Source organism: Oryzias latipes, chromosome 15 (genome assembly GCF_053564925.1).
Source record: "Oryzias latipes strain Hd-rR chromosome 15, Olatipes_Hd-rR_3.1".
NCBI lineage: Eukaryota > Metazoa > Chordata > Actinopteri > Beloniformes > Adrianichthyidae > Oryzias > Oryzias latipes.
The window spans coordinates 26,418,870-26,441,949 of NC_136251.1; the positions used below are offsets into that span (position 1 = coordinate 26,418,870).

The 23,080-nt window shown below is 37.7% G+C and overlaps 2 protein-coding genes across 51 annotated transcripts in view; both read right to left on the minus strand.

Annotated features, from left to right (window-relative positions):
• Nucleotides 1-1,100: 1,100 nt before the first annotated feature.
• zmp:0000000760 (uncharacterized) lies at nucleotides 1,101-20,782 on the minus strand. Its single transcript, XM_011484554.2, has 27 exons — nucleotides 20,648-20,782; nucleotides 19,446-19,558; nucleotides 17,786-17,909; nucleotides 15,824-16,217; nucleotides 15,668-15,745; nucleotides 15,493-15,588; nucleotides 15,358-15,411; nucleotides 11,925-11,978; nucleotides 11,292-11,345; nucleotides 11,152-11,205; nucleotides 10,984-11,037; nucleotides 10,853-10,906; nucleotides 10,698-10,751; nucleotides 8,576-8,629; nucleotides 8,433-8,477; nucleotides 8,297-8,350; nucleotides 8,169-8,222; nucleotides 8,039-8,092; nucleotides 7,834-7,905; nucleotides 7,711-7,746; nucleotides 5,934-5,978; nucleotides 5,819-5,851; nucleotides 4,998-5,144; nucleotides 3,982-4,158; nucleotides 3,225-3,315; nucleotides 2,205-2,282; nucleotides 1,101-1,925 (listed from the first exon to the last, which is right to left on the minus strand). The coding sequence occupies exons 2-27, from the start codon at nucleotides 19,522-19,524 to the stop codon at nucleotides 1,723-1,725; spliced, it is 2,292 nt and encodes a 763-aa protein (XP_011482856.1). The 5' UTR covers nucleotides 19,525-19,558; nucleotides 20,648-20,782; the 3' UTR covers nucleotides 1,101-1,722.
• Nucleotides 20,783-21,256: 474 nt separating this feature from the next.
• Nucleotides 21,257-23,080, minus strand: part of dst (dystonin) — a 92,187-nt gene continuing 90,363 nt past the window's right edge. For 46 of the 50 annotated variants that reach the window (XM_078932350.1, XM_078932357.1, XM_023963631.2 and 43 more), the window contains one exon: nucleotides 21,257-22,289. In XM_078932350.1, coding sequence (XP_078788476.1) covers nucleotides 22,030-22,289 — 260 coding nt within the window. In that variant the 3' untranslated portion in view covers nucleotides 21,257-22,029. The remainder of the gene's footprint in view (nucleotides 22,290-23,080) is intronic. The other 4 variants (XM_078932356.1, XM_078932355.1, XM_023963637.2 and 1 more) reach the window with 1 other exon arrangement.

The window sequence follows — 23,080 nt, forward strand, 5'->3', positions numbered from 1 at the left end:
CAAAACACAGGATGACATTCTTTATTTCGCAGTTCATCACAACAGCAAGACATGAGTCGAGAGAGCAGTGGTTTTATTGTTTAAATATCCTGTTTGGTGAATTTGATAATTTTAAAGACTGGGATGCAACAGTAGAAAGAGTAGAACAAAAGAAGGAGGATATAATACACAAGGAGGTGACACCAGAGGAATTGAATGATTTAGACTAGGCTTGTTTTCTGCAAATTTAACTTTTGCTTCATCACATTCCCTCTTAAATTACGCTTTGCTTAACTTCTCATGAGAATCAGCAAATGCCACTTTCCTACACTACTGCAGAGCAAGGTGGGTCCACTTTTTGTGAAAATTATTTAATAAAAAAAAAAAAAAAACATGATTAAAGTACTAATTGTCACGGTGCCTCTGTCAGGATCCTCCCCCCTCCCCTCTCTGCTTGGCCTAATTCTGCGCAGCTGCCGCCACTCATCTCATCAGACTGCCATACCTTCTTAAGGAGCTCTAGGACCAGCATTCAACGCGAGTTCGTTGCCCCTAATGGTGCATGTTCAAGCCTCCCGTGAATCTTGTCTGATTATCCTCTGCCTCTCGCCTCATGCCTTTGTCCTGTTCCAGGAAAAACCCTAACCCACGAGTGAGCGGTCAAGCGGATGTGTCTAGTAACTTCCATCCACACTCACCTCCTGCAGTGGAATGCTGTTGGATTTCACGGCTCCTCTCACGCCACGTTCTGGTTCCTCAAGCGGTGCCTCCTGTCCTCGTCTGGTCTCGTATCCACGGACTCCCTCCAGCCACGTCGCCTCTCTGCCGTACCAAGACTACATCACCAGCTGAATCAATAAACCCACTTCTTACCATAACTCACCTCTTGTCATCCTTCCGGGTTCCAGCATCTGGGTCTGCCTAGCCTAGCCAGCCATGACACTAATAAATGATTTAATTTTTGTTTACTGTTCAAGCGATCATTGGGGAAATTGGGATAATGCTCTTCAAGGTGTGCATTTTCAGAAAATTATTGGACTTCACAACTCGTTGGGCATTATCCCTTAATCTACACCCTGCAGCCAATCAGGATCAAGTATTCACCCGGACCACAATATAAATCAGTTTTAACGCAGGTACATGCTTTATTTTCATGTCTTTCACGTCTTTACAGCAAATCCATCTTCTATTTCTCTTTGTCAGTCTCTTCCAGTCTCCAGTGGGTTTTAACAGTTTTTATCGTAAGAATTATAAAGTAGACAGAGAAGTACAGGTAACATTACAACAATCAATACAAAATAAAGTCCTGTTCTAGTTAGGGAAGTATAAATCAATTCTACCTAAACCTACAGATAATGGTAAAAGCTAAAGTACATTTTCTGTATAATAGAACTTGAGTTAAATTTATTCCTGACTGTAAAACAATTAAGTCTTGGTAACTTGCTGTAATAAACAATCCAATGTTCAAGTACTTTTGAAAATTTTATTACAAAGCATATGCATTTAAAATACCTTAAATGACTTAAAAGAAATAAAATGTTCAACAGAACTTTGTATTTTTATACAGTTTTTGTTACATTTTTTTAGATATCTGTATCCAACAAATACATGTTAGTTACCAAGAACCCAGTTAATATTTCATATATACACAAAAATGCTTTAAGCAACATATATCGACTTTGACACAAAAGGTCCTTTTAAGCTTTATGTTTGGTTTGTCGTCCACATAGCCATTGCTTTCTTTCAAGTCCGAGTCCTCATTCTCCGTGGTGCTGGTCGGGGTGTCCCACTACTGGAGTTTGGCTGAACACACCCAGAGGTGACGCAGACACCTGGAGATCCCCTCAGACCTGCATGGCCCCTGAGTCCAGGCTGGCCTACGTGTCCCCTCTCACCTGGTTTGCCAGGTTGGCCATCAAAAGCTCTACCGGGGCGGCCACGCTGACCTGGGATCAAAGTGAAAATGAAAAGACTTTGGTTAGGACTGTTTTAAGAGTTTTCATGGGAACTTCCAGAAAAAAGTAATTCCACTCTTTGGCAAATCACGCAAACCTTCAACAGTGAAAACCTTTATTTTCCTGGAAATTATATGCAGACTTCAGACAAGCTGTGACTCAAGTCCAGACATTTTCTAAAGCAGAATGATGCTCTGCCATTCAGGTGGATCCTGATTTATGCCTCATTTTGACTAATTTAAACAAGAGGATGTTGAGTATCAAATGTACCCAATGGTCCTTGATCTCCAGTGTAGCCAAGAATGCTGTAACCCTTGGCTCCTTTGTCACCCCGCTCTCCTCTGCTACCTGCAATCCACAAAGACAAAATACTCTCAGCAGAAACGTTGCCAGCTTTGAAACCCTGTATCACAGTCGTGCAGATATATCGTATCCAAATAACCGTAGTACAATCTCCAAATGTCAGTCAGATCTGAGTTAAAATAAAATTTAAAAAAATTTGGATGTAAGTTTGCAGTTGTAACAGATCCAAATCCAGCAATAATCAAGAAAGAAAAGCAGTATAAAAGCTGATAAAAGAGAAACGCCGACCTAATTGAACTATTTTCTTTTCAAACATATATATATATATAATTTATTTATTTTTTTGCTTTCTTCCAAGTATGTAAAAGGGGCTTTCGGTTCTCTTTTATTCCCTAGTATAAAATCCTGTGTAAAAACTGAAAATGAAAAGAAATAGGGGACTAAAAAAAAAATTTTGCAAAGAGTTGACAAACAGCTCCCAAGGTTTAGTATTTTAAGGTGAAAAAAATCGGATAGATTTAGAAAACACATAACTAGAACTTACTGAAAACAAGTTTTGCAGGTTTTTAAAACTGCATTTTCCAAATTTGCTTCTGAAATATGAGACTTTGGATGTTAAAAGACACAGGTTGACACATTATTTATCAAATGTGGAAAAGTTTAAAATTATTTTTCTATGGCTACAGTTCATTTTAGGCTAATATTGGAAAGTTTGTGATATTTGTTGATTCCAAAACCAAGACACTTCTCAGCTAATGAAAAATAATTTCATTCCTTAACAATTTTCCAATATCAGCAGCTTTAAAACAAAAGTGCTCCACACAAATGGCATCTTTGTAGATCTTTTCCAAATAATGGAAATAGGAGAAGAAAAAAGATTAGTAAGGATCTTGTGTGTTCTTCCATTGCTGCTTCCCAAAACAACCCTGTGGGAGTTGCTGTTTTTAGGATCTATTACTATGAATTCGTTGCTCATGTTTTTCACACCTAGTTCTCCTTGGCGGCCTGGCTCTCCAGCTTCTCCATAGAATCCTGGTGGACCCATTTCTCCATCAACACCATCAATACCAGGCTCCCCCTGACAATAAGTCAAGACGCAAATGTTCTTATTTCACCCAAAAACCTTGAAATGTTTTACTTCTATACAGGTGTTTACTTTTCTAAGGAAATATAGTGAAGTTCAAAATAGCTTACTTCAGACCAACTCGTTACAAAAATGAGTGAATTAAGTTTAAAAGAAAGGAAACATTGTTCTGTATTGGTGCATCACTCTCTCTGGCAGTGACAGCTAAATCAGAGTTACTGACCATAATCTAATAAAGTGGAATATTTTCATTTTGTAATGGCTTCAAGAAAAAACACAGTCTCTGATTAGGAGCTGTGGAACATGAACTCGTTCTACATTGTGTAGTAATGTGGAAAAGGCTTTCCAGCCCAAGACAGCCAAAAATCAGTCAACACAGACCAAGTGTCTAGTCTGATGCTACTTATTTGTCCTCATGGAAATGTGGAAAAAGATGGTTTTCATTCCAACATTTCTGTCAAATACTTCAGCTTTCTCAGTCTAATCCAGACCCTCACAATATGTTTGCATGTTGCTAAGCCAGTGAGCACACACTGAGCAATTTATGTATGTACAGCACTCAGACTATGGTGTGGTTCCAAAGGTTTGCAGAGAATGGAGAAAGAAAATGTCTTCATAGTCATTCTGATGCATCTAAAACATCTAAGCTGTAGAACTCACAGGAGGTCCTGGCTGTCCTTTCTGTCCCGGAGGACCCGGGGCACCCATGGGAACGTCTCCATAAAGAGGACAAACAGCAGCACATGTTCTTTTCACTGAGTTTGCAAAGGTGGACATCTGCTCCAGAACCACTTTTTTACAGACTTCGATCACATGCTCAGCTGGGAGTGTCTGGCCCTGTGGAAGAAATCGTCACCACATCCATCACTGAAGGTGACCTTGCTGAAGGACGTCGCATGCTGAAGCTTCAGCTGCAACCCAAAGTAGAGTGAGAGAGTAAAGCAAGACGTGTTTCCTGAGGAGTGCTTAGAGTTAACAGCCACACTAAATGGAATTTTGTTGATTTCCTCTTTCATAGAGATACATAAAAATGTGATGAAAATCGTGTTTTTTTGTGCTTTTAACACGTTCCTAGATTTATCTCATAATGGAGGACAGATATAAAGAAAATTAAGCCTAAAACTGCATTTCTGAGCTACCTGCTCCACTCAATTCTGATGCATCCACTTGGAGACGACTAGATCCATGTATGTCTTCGTTTTCCTTATCTGAACTGGCATCTGGCTCAAAACTGTACGCTGGATAGCTCCAATATTGCTCACATTCTTGTTGTACCGCTATTGTTAGGTTGGTGGTGTGAGGGGCTGTAAACAAATCTCCAAGGGAAATTTCCAATGAACTCCTGCCACGCCACAGAAACTATGTCTCAAAAAATGACATAAGTTTGATTTTGGCTAAAATTATTTAATAAAGTCATAATTAAAAGACCACTGGGAACAGTTTTAAAATAGACCAAAAGATGATCATAGTGGGACTTTTATGGAATATCTACTAAAAGATTGTTGCAACTAGCATTTTTTTAAGGCAAATTTCAGATTTGTCACTTCCTTGACAAAAAACATTAAAAATTGATGAAACAGCATTTATGCAATAGACAAAAGAAACTTTACTCCTAGAAGTGATTTAAAAATATATATATTGTTTTTTTCTGATATTATTGGTCAATATTAACTTACTGGAGGGCCTGGGAGCCCTTGAAACCCATCCGGTCCACCTTCACCTCGGACTCCCTTTAGTCCAACTGGACCAAAACGACCAGTTGGGCCTGCAGGGCCACGCTTTCCTCGTCCTCCCTGAGGACCTTGCTCTCCTCTGTCTCCAATCTGCATTGTCAAGAGGGTAACAAGTTATATTACATCACATAGATGAGAATAGAGCACAACTGACAGAATTGTATAAAAGGAAGTAACGTGATGTTGTTAGGTATGAAAACTGAAAGTTATGAGATTCACGTGGGCCTGCTCTGACAGCATATAAATGTCTTGTGTAAAACAAAATGGGAATCTTTTATGTCAGTTTCAAAACAAAAACCAAATCTGGAACATACCATTTGAGAAATATGCAAGATTCTTTTTCGGACAGTGGTGGGAGTTACCGTTCTTATCGCATCTGCAGATGCCCTGAATATGCAAAGAATGCTATTTGATGGGCTTATATTAAATTTTCCCAACTATTGACTCTGAAAACACACTGGAACACGAGGAGGATATTTCAACTGATATAAAAGCAGAAATCCAAAATCTACAAACATGCCTGACTGCTCATGTTAATAACACAGTTCATTGCAGTTATCATGTTTGGTCGAAAAAGGCCTAAATGACTGATGTATTTGTTTATTCTTCCTAAGGGATTCATAATACATTTTACAATTTGGGCCATGCATGTTCTGTTTGCAGGAGATCTTTTTATTTTTTCAAATAGAGTTAACAATTGTTTAATACATAAACAATTGTTAAATACATAAACAATTGTGCACTGTGACTGAATCCCAACTTACCCTTCCTTTGGGTCCTTTAACTCCTTTTTCCCCCTGTAAAAATAAAAGGAGTCTTGTTAAAAAAAATCAAAAAAATGACAGGAAGATGAGCACTGAAGTTTGGACTTGGCTGTACCTGTGCACCCTTGGCTCCTTTTATGCCCTGGATTCCTGTTTCACCCTGTGCAAGGCAAATCAAATGCAAATAATTTGAGATAAATTCCCTGCAAGTTGTGAGATGGACTTTCACAGATGTGCTTTTTACTTACTAAGAAGAAAAGCATGTATTAGATCAAAAAAAAGTGTTCAGATTCATACGGAATGTGATGATAATGCAAAACATTTGTCTAAAACAATATTTTTTTTTCTTGACCTGATAGGAACCTAATGTCATTGCAGCAACTGTTTAATATAAATTTTCTAAAAAGAAAAAAGCTTTTTTTTGGATATTAATGACAAGTAGCTAGCAGACAATGACTAATATTTAAGAAAATTAGCTACATGTCAGTCTTAAAAGTTAAAGTAAAGTAATAGACGTTCATTTGCAATCAGGGCTTGAAACATTCACTTTCATTCCATTAAATATGGACGTGTGGCTACAACCCCTCAGTAGCAGACTAAAGACGTGCTTTGTGTTTTTTACTGTCAATGCTGCTGCAGTCAGGCGACTGCCTGTTTATTCTCCAGCAAACGTTTAACTTGAAACATGTGATTGCCATTAATAAAGGGTGCATTTTAGCCAAGACCACTGCGGTTTCCAAGTCTTAATCCGTTTGTTTTGATAAAGAGAAGTAATAAATGGAAAAGCAAAGTGTAAGAATAATAGTTTCAAAATGAGCACCAACTCTCCTCTGAAAGTTCAAAATCCAGTGTTTTTGTCTTTTTCTCACATCTGCACTGTTTAAAAGTCACAAAAAGAAACTTTAAATCGTTGATGTGACATAATTTCTATTATTAGAATCAAAATTGGTCGGAGTTTCTTTTTATCATGATGTCCACACAAAAAGTGAGTTTTTTACGTGACATTTTTATGCTTTTAAGATGTGCATTTGACTTAATTTATTGGAATATCAATAAAATCGAAAGAGTTTCAAATTGTGGCCTTCTTCTTCATTGCAGCTGATTTGTGGTAGAGATTCAAATTATACCGTCGAAAACATGTCACATGATCTATTCTAAGCCTATAATATCATGGAGCAGGGGAATGTCACTTCATATCCAGAAGTGAAGTTGGTAAAAGTCTTTCAGCCACTTCTTTTTTTAACTACTTGTTTCTTTCAAAATACCAGCTGAAAAAGATTGTACTACTTCACTATAATTACATCTGTCAAGTATGGCTCTGTTACAATTTTCTGTATTTTTAATCAGTCATTTTCTGAATAAAGTTGTGTTTTTGTTCTTTTTGGGGATTTTTCCCTGAAACTTTACTACTTATTTTTGCTCTAAATTTGTGCATTTTGCTGTTGTATTTGTTTAAATGTAGACCTACACTGATCTGATCAAGTATCTGTAGTTTTCTTAAGCTTGGTTCTTGTTACATATGTAGAATCGTAAGGAGATATTCAGCGCATGTTACCATCTACCCGGCATAACACATGAGGACACTAGCTCTAGTGCAAGACTCTTATAGATGACAAAACAATGATATTTTTCTTCTGCTTCTGTTTAGAATTTTTTTCCAACAGATTTGTCTGCTGCCGCCGGGGGATAACTGCTTTGTTCTTAAGAACTAGACTTTGTTTCCAAACCAGGAAAAAGTCTTTGTTTGGCACTGGAACACAACCATAGTTCTGCTTGGCTCAATGACACAGCAAAAAATCCCCCAATTGCCACAGTAATTGTGCCATAAAATGGTCCTTTTGCTCTTATTTTATATCTCTAACGGGTAATATGTGTAGGATAGGATGTATTACCTTTGTTCCAGGTTTTCCAGGCACACCCACGTGACCCTGTAAAAAGACGACATTTTCTGATAACTTGTAGACAAATGTATCTGGGGCTTAGAAGACCTAAGAAAGTTCATTTGGCGCACTTACAGTAGGCCCAGGTGGGCCAATAAATCCAGGTCTTCCTGGCTTCCCTGCTGAACCCTTGTAGCCTCTTGGGCCCTTGAAAATAATAGCCAGTCTAAAGGGACTGCATTGTTCCTGTTATTTATCTTTAAGATGGCAAACTTTTTCACGATTCAAATATGTTGTGTTCCTAACTTCAGCTGTTGAGATGTCTAAATATTTGACTTACAGTTCGACCTTGGGGACCCATTTCTCCTGTTGACCCCTGGGCACCTTTTTCCCCCTGTAAAAGACAAGTGGCAATAAAGGAAACTGCCAAAGTAACTCAATTGCACACTTTTTGGGGGTTTAAAATGAACCTTGGCTCCACTTTGTCCGTGCTTTCCAATGGGGCCTTGTGGTCCTTGATAAGCCTGCAAGCAAATGATGACATTTACAATCCTTTGCCAAAATTTAACACAAATTTGTAACTATGAGCTGTCAATACCTCTATTCCGGGATCACCATCTCTGCCAGGCAAACCTGGATCTCCCAGAATACCCTGTACGTGCAGTTAGTATTACAATAATTAGCAAATTTGAGTGCTCTTTTACTAATGTTGTACTACATCCGCAGTAAATTACTTTTGCTCCAATAGTGCCAATTCTGCCCACTGGTCCAGGGACACCCTAGTTTTTAGAAGAAAACACAAATAACATAAAAATTCACTTTAAAATCAACTGTGTTTTAATTAAGTTATAAAATGGCACTCTTCTGTGGTTTTTACCGGCTGTCCTTTCTCTCCAGAAGCTCCCCTTTCTCCAGGATCCCCCACAATGCCCTGCAAAACCATTACATGTGACATTTCAAACCAAATTTTAATCATACCTCAACATGCAGCGTACAGAAAAGACTTTTCTGAAATAAAAGGTGTTCTTCAACACATAAGAACGGTTTATTGAATTAGTACAGACTCGTCTTTAATTTGTCAACTTTTGGTGTTACAGTTAAATCCTTCAGATGTCAGAAAAAAATCCACCCACGTGATCAAATGCTGTGAAGGTGAATGCCACTAAAGAGTTATTATAATAGTTTTAACCCTCCGGTCGTGTTCGCATTCAGCCCCCTACTTTAGTGTTCCCGGTCAAAATTGACCGGTCTGTTTTAACTGGTCTTAAATTAGCACACAAAAAAAATTTCACCACCAATTTTTTTATTAAACATTCTTTAGTTGAGAAAAACATTTAAAAGTAGTGTCTAACGACAATTTGTAGATGTAAACATTAAATAACATCAGTGAAAATACAATTGGGCACTAAAATGAACTACAAAATGAACATATAATACAAAAAATAAATGGAAAACCAAACACCAAACTCAACAGGGTGTGTGTGGGTATGTGTGTGTGTGTGTGTGTGTGTTTGTGTGTGTATTCATGCACATGAGTGGCATGTGACACTCAGGTCAGAGTGGGCCTTGCAAACATAAGCATTACATTTGCAGCATGTCAGGCTCGTTTTGATGTCTCTAGGGGCACAGAGGCCACAACGCTTCCTTTTCTGGCAACACTCCAGCTAAAATCAACAGACCTATGTAGGCTTGGAGGTCTACCAGGTCGATTTCTCTCCAGGTGTCCCCAAACACACGCTTCCCCTCCAGATTTGTCATCTCAAGTATAATTCCCTCAATGGACTCTGGTAAAAAGAGTTGGAAGCTGGACTTGATGTCATCCACACGAGATGCTGCATAACGCGTTGGTCCTGGTGTCATCTTTATGATGTTTTCCACTCTCGCTCTACCTCCTCGGTCCTGGGGGGATGATGACCAGAGCAAGTGTCCACTTTTGGACTGAAATGTTTCCTCAGGTGCCTGTTCTTCAGGTGCCTTTCCCTCTCCATCTGTTGACTGGTCAGTCTCCTCAGAGTCTGGTTCAAAATCTGTGATGTCTTCCAATTCCGAGACATCCTCCTCTATCTCTGGTTCAATTTCAGTGCCCTCTTCATCATGCCCAAGAACCTGGACCAGAACCTCTTCCACAGAAAAACGCTTCAGTCGTCTACTCATTGTGCTCAGAGTAAAAGGAATGCAAGGCAAACATCGAGCTATATATAGTATGGGGTTGTGTAAAGATGATACATTGATTAGTCTGGAAGGTGTGGTTCACGTGTGATAGGTACAGAAGCGTGGGAAAGAAATGGGTTCACATAAAAGACACCTGTCTAGTCTGTGTAAACATATGATACATTGATTAGTCTGGAAAGTGTGGTTCACGTGTGATAGGTACAGAAGCGTGGGAAAGAAATGGGTTCAAAAGACACCTGTCTAGTCTGTGTAAACATATGATACATTGTATCATTAGGAAGTTGGTTCACGTGAGAGGATCGGCACATAAGCAGAAAGACATGTGTACCCACAAAAGAAATTGTGTGTGTGTGTGTGTGTGCGTGTGTGTGTGTGTGTGTGGGGGTGGGTGTGTGTGTGTGTGTGTGTGTGTTAGAGAGTGTGTGTGTGTGTGTGTGTGTGAGAGAGTGTGTGAGTGAGCTGGGGCAGTGTGTATGGGGATGTTTTCTGTATGTTGAATGAATTTACTCTGGATACCCATTCATTTCCTATGACGGTCACTTTTGACCGGGAACACCACAGGTGTAACAAGGTTGATTAAAACACTCAAAATTGAATGAAATAGGTGATCATCACTTTTATATGTTCAAGTACACAGTGTGAAGGATATCATAAGGTCTTGAGGTAATCAGATGTAAAACATAATATTTATGAGTATTATAAGTTGTAAAACGGTCAGATTTGACCCGAACACGACAGGAGGGTTTAATAAAGCTTGAGCACATCTAAAATGAGCTTTTTGCCATTCCTCACTTGACGATGCAACAAGGGGTCAAACAATGACCCACCTGCTTTCCTCTTGGTCCCGCCCGACCTGTTGCACCAGTGGGCCCCGTTTGGCCCTATAATACAAAAAGTGTATAAAAGAAACCGTTACCAGTAATTAAGAATTATTTTAAACCTAAAAGTTAATGAGTCAAAGCAAAAATAACGACACAAGGACCTTAATGCCTTGAAATCCAGGAATCCCTCCATATCCTTTGACACCTTTAGTACCCTTCAAGAAAACCAAAACCTTATCAGTATTATTCAATGGTTTAAAAAATACTTCTCCATTCTCTCTATAGTATTTACAATTTCTCCTGGTCTTCCCGTTTCTCCAATGTCTCCATGAGGTCCTCGAACTCCCTTTGATTATAGAAAAAATGTCATATTTATTGATGCAAATTAAAATGAAAAATGATGCTAAAACTGTGCAACTTCAATAACTTTCTGAAAGTTCTGAATCAAAGCCAGCGTTACCTTGAATCCTGCTGCCCCCTTCAGTCCTTTCAGTCCCTTTGGACCTCTGTCACCCTATAAACACAACAGTTTCCATAATATTCATATTATTGTTTTTTGCTGGACTGTTTTTTGCTTAACAAACAGATCAGCCAAATTACCACTTGGCCCCAAGGTCCTCTCATCCCTTTCTCGCCTCTGATTCCCTGTTCACCCTACGAACATGTGTACAAGAGGTTTTTATTAATGTTGTTGAGCAAGACTGAAAAGTGACACCAGCCATTTTCACACAGCTGTTGAAGGATAAACATCCAATTCAGGCGCCTTTTATTCTGCTTCAGCTTCTCTGATGTCTTCATTTACAACACAGACAAGAGACAGACATTCCCATTTATTTAACATTTTCACACACGAAAATATGTCACAAAAAAGGCCAGTTCCATCCAATGCAAGAATGTATAAGAGCTGATGTAAGGTATAGCTTTTTATTTAGCAATAAAAAAAGTCCTAAGACAGTTTGGATATTTATAATGGAGTACACGTCTACTCAAAACTCCAACGACAAGCAAAGCTTTTTCGGCATTCCATGATGATCTGAATTTAAACCAGCCATACCTACTTCAACTTAAAAACAGGTCACAAGCTTTAAAAACACTGATTAGAACATAATTACTTTTTGGTTTAATGCATGACAAGTCAACCAGTTTTACACTGCACAGAGATGCACCAGAAACTGTACAGAGTGGCTTTTTAAAGGCGGCTATTGATAACATTTTGTTGGCCAAAAAGATTACCTTTGGTCCAGTTTCACCAATGTTGCCATAGTCTCCTGTGTTTCCCCGGATTCCCTGAAAAAATAACAATCAGGATTTGAATGTTGCAGGCGTAGATGTGTAAGGCCAAAGTCTTGAAATGAGTTTCATAAGAAATTGTTATGCCATTCGAAGAGATTTGGCGTTATTCATCAGAAAAAAGGAAATTCTGTACAGAAGAAAAGCAACAAAAGGAAATACTTTTATATTTCCATAAATCAAGTCAGCATTTGTGCATGATATCCAATCATTTTTGTCAGACTAGTCAGTTACATTATTCTTTTTCTCTTTTATTTAATTTTATTCAATTTTGTTTTATTTTATTTGCACATCCTTTGTAGATCATTTGGTGAGTCTAGATTGCCCCTAGGTGTGAATGTAAGTGTGAGGCCCTGTGATGGACTACCAGACCGTCCAGGGTGTGTCCTGGCTTTTCCCAACAGTATCTGGGATAGGCTCCAGCAACTCTGTGACTCCAAAAGGATCAAAGTGGGTTTAAAAGATGGATTAATGGATGGCATTCATGCTCCACACTTAACTGTCTTGACTCCAATAATGCAATTGCATCACTGGGCTCTTCATTTGGACACCTTCCCAACAATCGGTGTTTTGTTGAGTCAGCCTCAACAGTGTGTTCTAGTTGCCCAGAACTACCCCTACCTTATCTGCTCCCATACCTCAAGCTACTGTATATATAATAGTCCTCTTTCATTAAAACCAAAAGTTAAGTTACCTTTTATGGAGTTTTGTACTCACCTGACACTGCCCCATATTGCATAAATTCTCTTTTTCATCACTAAAGCTAGCAGCAGTGTCAGACATGTTATCAATTACCTGCTTTAAGCTTGTTCCTATAATACTCAGCTCTCTAGGCAGAGAGATGATTTTCTTTCAAACCACACAGAACCATACTCCAGTGAGTGCAGCTCTCCATCTACATTCCCAGCCCTCTGCAACCAAGTCTGTGTGTTTAAGCTTTTCCCTGTCACAGGCCATTTCTACAGAGTTCTTACAGGGAAGTGTGAGGTCCACGAAAGACACAATCTTCTGCATATAGGATGTTCTGACTCAGACCACAACACCATATCTGGGGTTAAGTTTGTGGTGGCAATATTTAGAGGAACTATGAGCTTGAGTCCTAAGTCTGCTCCAAACTGCTGGTCTATAGTTTCATCCAACTGACCAGTAGCTGTTGTTTTCTAGGACATAGTTTCTGCAGAGTGGTAAAAGTTCATTAGAAATTTGACTCTAAGTTAGTGAAGAGCAAGCCTGCCCCCACTTCCTGTCACCCATTTGTTTACACGCTCTCCCCCTAGCTCACAGACCCTCACACCCCCAACTTATTACAGGTGCAACAAAAATGGCAAGCAATGTCGGAGCTATCCAGCCGTACCGTTTTGAGCCAGATGCCAGCTCGGACGAGGAAAAGGAAAGTTAATGTATCTAGTCGTCAGCAAGAGGAAAAACTCAGAAATGCAATTTTCAGTTTACTTTTCTTAATACATTTCCTCCATCATTTCAAAAATACCACGAGAACATGTTAAGAACAGCTAAAACAGAATTTTTCTTGGAGCCGGTCTTCAAGTGAATCTGCCTCTGAACACAACAAACATGATAGCCTGTCGCCTGGGGACATGGAATATCTGGGGACATGGAACATTATCATAACTATAAATTGGATAAAGTCATACTTTTTGCTTTAATTTAGTGTTCTGTAGTATAACTAGATAATTAGATCGAACTTTTACAGATCGAACTATTACAGAAAATGACTGTAAGGTCAAGATGCATTTGTTTAAAAAGCTGTTTCTGATTAAAATGGGCTTAAATTAATTAAAAGTAAAACAATTTCTTACTTCAAATCTGATGGTTTATGTATTTTTATACTATTTGGTCGAACAATATTTTTTTTAAAGTGTCTTGTTGTTTATATGATGGAATTTACACTTGCAGCTTTTTTTAAATCAGAATCTTATTAGTCACTTAAGTGAAAAGTAGGCAGAAAGCCTTCTTTATAAAAACAACAACAACATGGATCAAAATTAATTTACACAGATGTTGACTCCTTCAGTAGTAAATGCAAAACTGTTTTCCACTGGCCTGCATTACACCGAGCCCTCAGACAAATTTAAAGAGGCCAGAAGGCCTTTAGTTTGTTGGTTTATTTGACAATCTCACCTAACGGTGTATGTCAACCATAGTCAGCTAGGCAGAGGTTAACCTCAGAGATGGCATGACCATGAACTTTACAACATTTTTGAGGCAGGAAAACTCAGGCAAACGAAGGACCACCCACCACCTGAAATGGGCAATCCACATATCTGTGCCAGCAAATGCCCTCCTTGGATGCCAGTAGAGAAAGAGATAAACAATTCAAACCTTTTTGAATCCTGAGCTGGCAAAGGGCCAAAACCCCAACCAGTTACATGTGACAGATGTTTGCTCTCAGATGAGTTACAGCTGCAATTCAAGACATGAACATGCAGCATTTACAGTTCTGGAAAAATGCTTTGGGTATGTGTTGGTCTTGAGGTCCACATGTGTTTCCTGGTGCAGATTCGGGGATTTCTCTTAGCTCCAGGGTAAGTTGCATGCCAAACCATTAAACATGAATTAAATGTTCTGAAAAATATCCATGTTTTTGAACACATTTTTCCTGTTTTTAGGGTTTTCGGGATGTGGCCAACAGTGATAACTGCTGAGCATCAAAGGAATTAAGGAGGTATAAATGATGACATGGGCATTTTCATGTCTGCAACCCCAGAAGGGGAAAGATGAGAGAGTTTATGTTAATTTACTTTTGTTTGTGGATCTGTCAACTTTAGCTGAGTATTCTTTTAAGGGTCAAAGGGTTTTGTTGTTTAACATCAATACAGTATTCTTTAGGCAAACTCATGTAGATTATGTACAAAAGAAATGCAAAAACAAGACTTCTAAATGGGTTTAGGAGGGTTAAACAGTTACTGAACTCTTGGGAGAGTATAGCTGTTGCTTAACCACTTGGTTTTCCTATGTATGGGATTCATTACTACTGGCTCCCCTTTTTTCCAAGTGGAAAAGCAAAACCATTAGAAATCTTGTGAACTTCAGCCAGTTTGAGTTAAATCTTATATTCTAAACCAGCAGGGCATGTGTTTTAAAACAGATGTGGTTCCCCCACAGCTACAAAAATAAATTGTGTCACATCAACGTAAGGTTGAGTTTATCTTGGATCCTTCCCAAATCTTCAAAAAAATGGACAGAAGAGTGTTCAAAGTATCAAAGGAGTCCCTTGGACACTGTTGCCAGGAGCTCCTGCTTCCAGATCTGTTTACATCCTGCCCTGTCTCAGTTGCTGCTGTCTCACATGGCGACACCCACCTACAAGTCATCTTAATGTTCATGTTGAGAATGTCAGACCAGTCTATTTATTTACCCAACTGCCTTGTCTTCCTGGGTCACCTGTATTTCCTGGAAGACCCCGGTGACCCTGCAGAAAAGAAAATGTCAGCACAACCACAGCTTGGGTTTGTATTCGTGTTAATCAAATTCCTTCCATAGGTACACTCACCTTTGTCCCAGGGGGGCCCTGAATGCCAGGTTGTCCATGCAAACATTTGCAAGATGCTCTTCGACCTGTTAAACCTATTTCTGCATACCCTCCACACTGCCATAAACATACAAGGATCAGGATGGCTGGGAATCTTCCTATTCCATAAAAAGCGGTTGATAAGTTGGTGACTCACTGCACTGGAAAGCTCACAGCAGCCTTCGGAATAGGCCTGCTCTGGGTCACAGGACACTTTCATCTGCTGGAGATCCACCTAAAAGTAAAAGAATATGCATGAAAATTTAAAGCTGTGTCAAATCAGAGGAAAATGTATGTCTTAGTTTTGACGTACCAAAGTTGAGCGGTCTCCTATAGCCCTCTTGACAATGGAAGTATATCCTTGGCGAATGACAGGTCTTGGCCCATCAACAGGCTCCACTCTTACCTCCTCACAGTCTATCAGCAGCCTCACCTGCCTGCCCTTCACACTCAGAGCCAGCTTATGCCACCCTCCATCAAATAACTTTTCCATGCCGTGAAAAGACCGCAACATGTGACTCCCATGGGGACTGGTGTAGAAAAAGTCTAACAAGCGTGTGTTGCTGTGGAAACGCAAGCCAACTTTCTCTTGTCCCTGTGGGTCGCTGACTTCCCACAGATTCCATGATGTCTGAGCAGTGTCATTTGTCACCTTAAATGTTGCAATGATGGAGTATTCGGAGGGAAGTCCGTCTGGATAAACATCCCTGTGACACAAAGCATAGATTCAGGGAGCTGAATAACTTTAAACAAAACCTTCTCTGTTAGAGTTGAGGGCATTTGTGAGGACATACAAGACATAAGTGAACTCTATTATATATTTTGGCTTTGTTTCAGGAAAACAAATATTTTGGGAAATTTGTTTTCACATGAACTTTAAATTTGAAAAGTATTTGTATGTTATTAAAAAGCTTATCAGATTTCTGCAATATTTAAAAATGAACAAATAAACTCCAGTTATGTATTTTTGCCTGTCAATAAATGACACTACAGTCAACCAGAAAAAGCTAACAAAAGATACAGCCACTGAGGAAAAATTCTCAGCTAAAGGTTAAAAGGTTTAAAGCTGGGGAGAGCCAAACAAACAAGCAGAAACTTTAACAGTTTGTCAGTCTGCACAAAGTATACAAAAACACACACAAATAAGCATATATCCTCTTTTATCTCTTCATCTTCAATTGAAATTAAAGTAAAATTTGAGTGCACTCAGAGGTCAAAGGATGGGATTCTCAAAGTAATATTCAAACTTTTCCCAGTATCTGATGTCATTATAGCATGTCAAATGTTAAGGTTTGTGTTAAAACAAATTGAAAAAGACTAGACATTAAAATGTTTTTGTGACAAAGTAAATTTTTTTTTAGCTAACACAGTAGCTTTACTGTAATAAGAAGAACAATAAGCTAAAAGAACGAAACCTTTGGTTTCTGGAGGAAAAATAGAGAAAGTTTTTATTGTATTTGAAAACCTGAAAAGGCAAAAAATTAAACAAAATGAATCAAACTTTTACTGCTTCCTTAAACATATAATTTATAATCAAAAGAGGAGTAAACACTTCACTGTACTGCCAGTCTTAAAATATTCTTCTTTTCCATCCACTCTGTCCACACCTTTCATAATCCAGGTGTATGAATGACTTTAGCTCACATTCTTCCACTATTACATAACAATGACAACTGTTGAAACAGTTTTATTTAAATGCCATTTTAGTTATTTTATTCATTCTTAATTCATCTTTTCATTACACAAAAGACTCATTTGTTCATGAAACATTTTCACAACTTTAGCACATTACGTTTTTAATAATGTGTTGAAAAAACACAATTGCAATGTGTTGGATGGTTGCACTCTTAATTGGAATGCAATCAGTCACATGGTGGATGTCCTGCAACAGATGTAAATGCTTGAAATTGGATCCCTTCTTTTTTTCTTTGCTATTTTTATGTTTTTCAAGGTATTCCACTCCTGGAACAACATATGCTAAAATTAGATCTTGAAAATTATCCAACAATTTTCTTAGAAAATAAATTCAGGTCATTTAGGGAAAAAAATCTTTAAGCTAGAAAAATTACATTAATTTTAAAATAATTAAATATTACTAAAACATTGAAATGCTATACCATCAAAAATCTACTTTTGACAAATACCAATACCAGACAATTTTGTCTGACTATAGAGATTGTGGGTTAGTGCCTTGTATCTGTACCCGTGGCAGCTTTAGTTCTCAATAAATACATTTTCTGTTATAAGGGTCAGTGGCTCTTGTTTGAATGTGTACCTCACAGCCTTTTGTAGCTGGATGGAGGGGTTTACACGATAGGCAACAGCCTCTGGTTGCGATCCATCCACTCTCCTCACGCCAGTTGCCTCAGGCACATGAAACTCCTCCAGCAGATCAAAGCCTTGCAGCACAAAATCAATTTACTTTGACATCGCATCCATCATGCATCAAAGGAGGTGAACTTCTTCAGAATTTTATTCACATCTTTACACATGATCTCAACACAGTTATTATATTGTTATCCATCAAAAACAACTACCATGACATTTCTCCGTGAATTTAGCTTTTTGTGTTCAAAACTCTGAATTCTTTGTGTTGCAGTTTAAATTAGATTTGTGGTCTGAGAAATATTAAATAATCCTATGTAACCATTCATATCATAGATGCATACATTTCTGAGACCAATATCTCATTTCTATGATCCAAACTTCCCTCAAAACCCATTGTATAGAACTTGGTTTGTGTTTTCTGTCCTTTAGTGGATTCTCATACCACTAGGAGCAGTGGAAAGGCTTTTACTAATCGTTTCAAAAGAACAGCTTCCATGAAATAAAAAAAAAATACTTTTGCCGGGAAAATGTTTTGCAAATTTTAGAACTTTATGGTGACTATAACTCATCTATTGTTCTTAATTATTTATAAAACAACTTGCTGTATTGATTAAAAATGCTAAATTTGTTGATAGCTAATCATTTATAATGCAGTAACACCATGTTAAAATGTGTGGATCAAATTTGAGACACTGGGTGAATAAGATCCTTTTTTTGAACAATCATGTCAATGTTTTTGCATCTTGAACTAACATTGTTGTGAGCAAAAACTCACCAAATCACCCAACGTATCCTAATTTATACTGTCTATATCTCATAGAAATTACATGGCTAATATTTAGGGATTTAATCAAAGGGTTTAAAAAACATCTTTATTTAAAAAAAAAAACTAATTTATTCCTATTCTTTCATGTGGTGGGCTTTACAGCAGCTTTTTTGTTTGTTTGTTTCTTTCTTTCTTTTTTGCTTTCCTCATTCAATTAAACACATTTTGTTGTTGTGAAACACAGTCAATGTAGATTAAATTGACTGGTTTAATAAAAATGAACACTTTGTTTTTTTAAGATCTCAACGGCTTATCTCCTTGGGTAAATTCAGCAATGGCCTAAAAGTGGTCCCACCTAAACTGACAGAAAAATAAAATAAAAATACCACTGCTGTCAGCATAGTGAGAAACGCAGGGATGAAAAGCACTGACATCTGCTGGTCCTACTCTATTAGTGCAGTCAGTGTTTGTGCTAAAAGTAATAAACCCCATAAAGACCAAGTATCCTCTTAACCCTTGTGCTATCCTATGGGGTCAAGATGAGCATTGACGTGTTCTCCCTACCATGACAAAGGTGGATAAAGGTGAAGAGGATTTCATGTAATCCATGAAAACCAATGAAGATCACAAATCATTAAAGAAAAAAGTTCAACACACTGTCTTGTGGGGTCTAGATGACCCAACTCCCAATGTTAAAGTGCCTAGGATAGCACAAGGGTTAACAAACAAAATGCATATGTTTATTAAGTATGAAGTGCTTTTGAAACCCAATAGAAATATAGCAGGGTGCTTACCGGTAACTGTACACATTGCAAGACAATAAGAATACAAAGGAACTTACTGGGCAACGTCTGGGCCCGAGTCAGTCCCAGGTTGAAAATGAGGGCTGCAATCGCCAGCACTTCTTTGAAGGGTGGCATTCTTGATTTATGTAAACCCAAGAGCTATGGTTGCCTGTGATGCAAAAGTCCAATAAATCAGTCAAACTGGATGAAGATTGATTAGGACTTTTTTTTGTTTCTTTTTTTTTATTTTAGAAAAGAGAAGTCTTGGAACAAATATAATAAATGCAATAAAAACATAGATACAAAAGATAGTAGAATACTAATTTAAAAAAATACACAATGCTATTGTTTAAAAACGAAAATTGTGGTTTATATGAAATGCTTAAAAATCAGAAGCTTACAGAGTTATTATTTATTGCAACATCTGTCTCATGTATCATTGTTAGGGAAATAGACTATATTTGAGGCATTCTGTTTGCCTCAGATCTAGGGTGGTGGGGCTTTTTATGTCAAAATATTTCTTTGACTAATAACTAATAATGACAGGTGAAGTGCTATTACACGTTTTTTGTAGACCCCAGACATAACAGGGTGTCTTTTGCCATCTCTCTAAAATATATATATATATATATATATATATATATATATATATATATATATATATATATATATATATATATATATATATATACACATTTATACACATTTAACAAGCAAGTCCACTGAAATGCTTCTCTTAATTTGTCAATTGTTTCAAATATGTTTGAGCACTGCAAAATTTAACCTAAGATTAAATGAGCAAAAGTGTCAAACCCTGAGAGAACTAACAAATATTTTCAATACTCTAAATTGTTTGGTCATTTTTCTTGTCATTTTCCCAAATGTTATGAACTCTTGCAGGTGTTCACTAACATCATTGGGCGCTCTTACAGGTCTGCGTGTCAAATTAGCTCAATCCTAACTCAAACTATAAGAATACCATACATTTCTGAACTTGTTCTTTTTTGTTAGGGAGACAAATTAAAACATATTTTTTTACTTAATATCTATTTTATTTAACATACCTTGGGCAATAATTTCAAAAAAAGTTTTCTTTGACTCAAAGGGATGCATTTATTTTATGTCCTTAATGAATACAAATAAGTCATCCAGCTGCTGCAATGACAGTATCAGCTTAAAAATCTTATCTGATAGAAACACATTATTTACCTACCTTAAATATGTTTAAACCTATAGAAAAACTGCTGGAATTACTCACATATTCCTGAAAAATCCCAGACCTCCTGCTGAAGGATCTTTTTCAGTTACTTCTGTGAAGATATACTCCACTTTAAAGTGACATCCAGTGCAAGTGGGGCTGAACAGGAGGCCCATTCTGACCCCTGAGCTCCGCTCCACCTGCAGATCCTGAGGGGATTTGTGTCTTCCCATAGGCCAGTTATGCTGACATTCAGGGACATGTTAGTAATTCTAGAGCTTTGACATCAACTGAAGACATGAAAAATGAAAAAAGGCGACAAGAACAAAGTGCAAAGTAATTGGATCTGGTCTAAATTAAATAAGTTACTCAAAACACTTCGTAGAAAGTTTTTAAATATTACATTTTGCAGAATAATTTTAATTTTTTAAGTGAAATTTAAAAAAAAAACTTAAAACGGTCACATAGTTTGAGTCTATGTTGAGTCCATGCTGTATTTCACAGTCAAACACAAGATCCTGTGCAAACATTCCAGCAAGACTAGATCAGCAGTTTCAGAAGAACTTGCAGGGGAAAAGAATATTGAAAACTAAAAGCATTACAAAAGAAGCATAAACACAAGTAATGAATTTAAAAACAGCTGAAGTAAAGAAACACGAGACAACAATGTAGTCGCCAGCATTTTCCGGAGGCTTTCTGCAAGCAGGTTTATTACAAAGTAGTTTTACAGTAACAATTTCAGCTCTACCCAAATTAACCATACATTGACATGAACACAGAGAATGGCTACATGGAGTGGCACTTCATGAAGGCCACACATTGCAGAGCAGAGGTGGATCTGAGGAAGGGCTGCAGCGGCTGACAGACAAACATGACTTGAAAGCTTCAGGATTACACGGTTTCTGCTACTCTCTTCTAAAAAGGAGATTTTCCAAGGTTTCTGCAGTGCTTACAAGGGCTTATTTTAGCATATTGCATTGCACATTAAATGCAAGTTGGTAGTATAACATACCACTTAAATAGGTAATTGCAGTGCAACTCCACACATCAAAAACTTAAATTACAGTACGTCCAGTAACTCTCCAAGCGTTAGCCTGTGAACTGTCCTTCATTAGTGTGATGAAATGTTAATTAACAGTTCAACAGGGTCATTCCTAGATTTTCTAGTGTTTATGAAAAATCGACAGGATTCACATAAATAAAATAAAATACAATAAAAAAACATTTTGATATTTTCACACAAAAATAATGTACATGAAAAAAATACAGAAGGCCTTTGACATTCCATTCTCACTTAACGTAAAATCATTTTGCCTCTTAACAGAATAATTTACATCTTTGCAACAATTTAAATAACACTCAGAACATTTGCAGTTTTTCAGTTAGACATCTCCAGTGTCTATTTTTTTATTGGGGTGCAATTAGCTCTTGGGCTGCTTGTCTTAAGGCCGCTTGGATACCTTGGCCAGTTTGCTTGTGGGAGTGGATCTTCTTTGGGGAGTGGGAATTTTGGAGGGTTTCCCTCCTTGCTGGCGAGCAGAGGATCGAGGCGTCCCTCGAGCGGACTCACCGACTGTCTCAGATGCATCAGAGCACACAGACTGGATATCTGAGATGTCAAAATCGGAGGCATCACTTCCTCTGCGACTGCTTCCTCTGCTTCCGGCTTTACTTCCTGGTCGGCTTGAACTTTTCTTGGGCTCTACAAACAAATTCCCAAATTGATTACAAGCTATGACCAAAAAACGCTTAAAGGAATCTTTAAAGCCCCCACACCGATCATCTCACGATCTATTTGGAATCGTTCTCAGTGGTCTTTATATCATGATTATGCTGTTTTTAGCCAAAATAAAATAAAATAAAAAACCTGTCTTGTTTTTCAGGAGTTCGTTAGAAATTCGCTGTTGTAGGAAGAGGCGAGGATCGACCCAACCCCCTTCCCCTCCCCGTTCTAGAGTGGAGCGGAGCAGAATACGAAGCTTGTGGCCCCTCCAAGCATATTTTCTACATCACAAATAAGCACTTTAATAAATAACTTTTTTTGTCCACTCCATAAACATGAAAATAATGGCAATATAATTACTCTTGATCATAAATAGAAATATTTGTATCTATACATATTGTACCTTACATGACACATTGAATCCAATTAAATGTGAAATTAGTCAGAAAAAATGTCTTTAGTTGCACAATAGAGAGTGGGAAGAAGCAAATTTATATTATCTTACCCTCATTATACTTTACTTAGCTTTTTTAACTTATTTTTTACACAGTTGTTTTATTCTGTCGGTTTGTAACTTATAATTAAAGAGCAACTTATATGCATATCACAGGACAAGTATCAAAATGGAGTGCTTGTTAAATTTATTTGAATAACGAAATACTTAATATGCAATTTTAAGCTTAATTTCATTCAAATAACAGTATGTCCTCCATCATTAAAAAATGTTACAACACTAGGTGAAAAACACAATTTTCATCCGTGTGGGTCTT

Coding starts and splice junctions, on each gene's coding strand:
- zmp:0000000760 (XM_011484554.2), bottom strand. CDS start 19,524: ATGCCACCCTTCAAAGAAGTGCTGGCGATTGCAGCCCTCATTTTCAAC. Junction 15,412..15,492: donor AGGGCCCCCCTGGGACAAAG/GTGAGTGTACCT, acceptor TCTTTTCTGCAG/GGTCACCGGGGTCTTCCAGG. Junction 1,926..2,204: donor TGGAGATCAAGGACCATTGG/GTACATTTGATA, acceptor CTTTGATCCCAG/GTCAGCGTGGCCGCCCCGGT.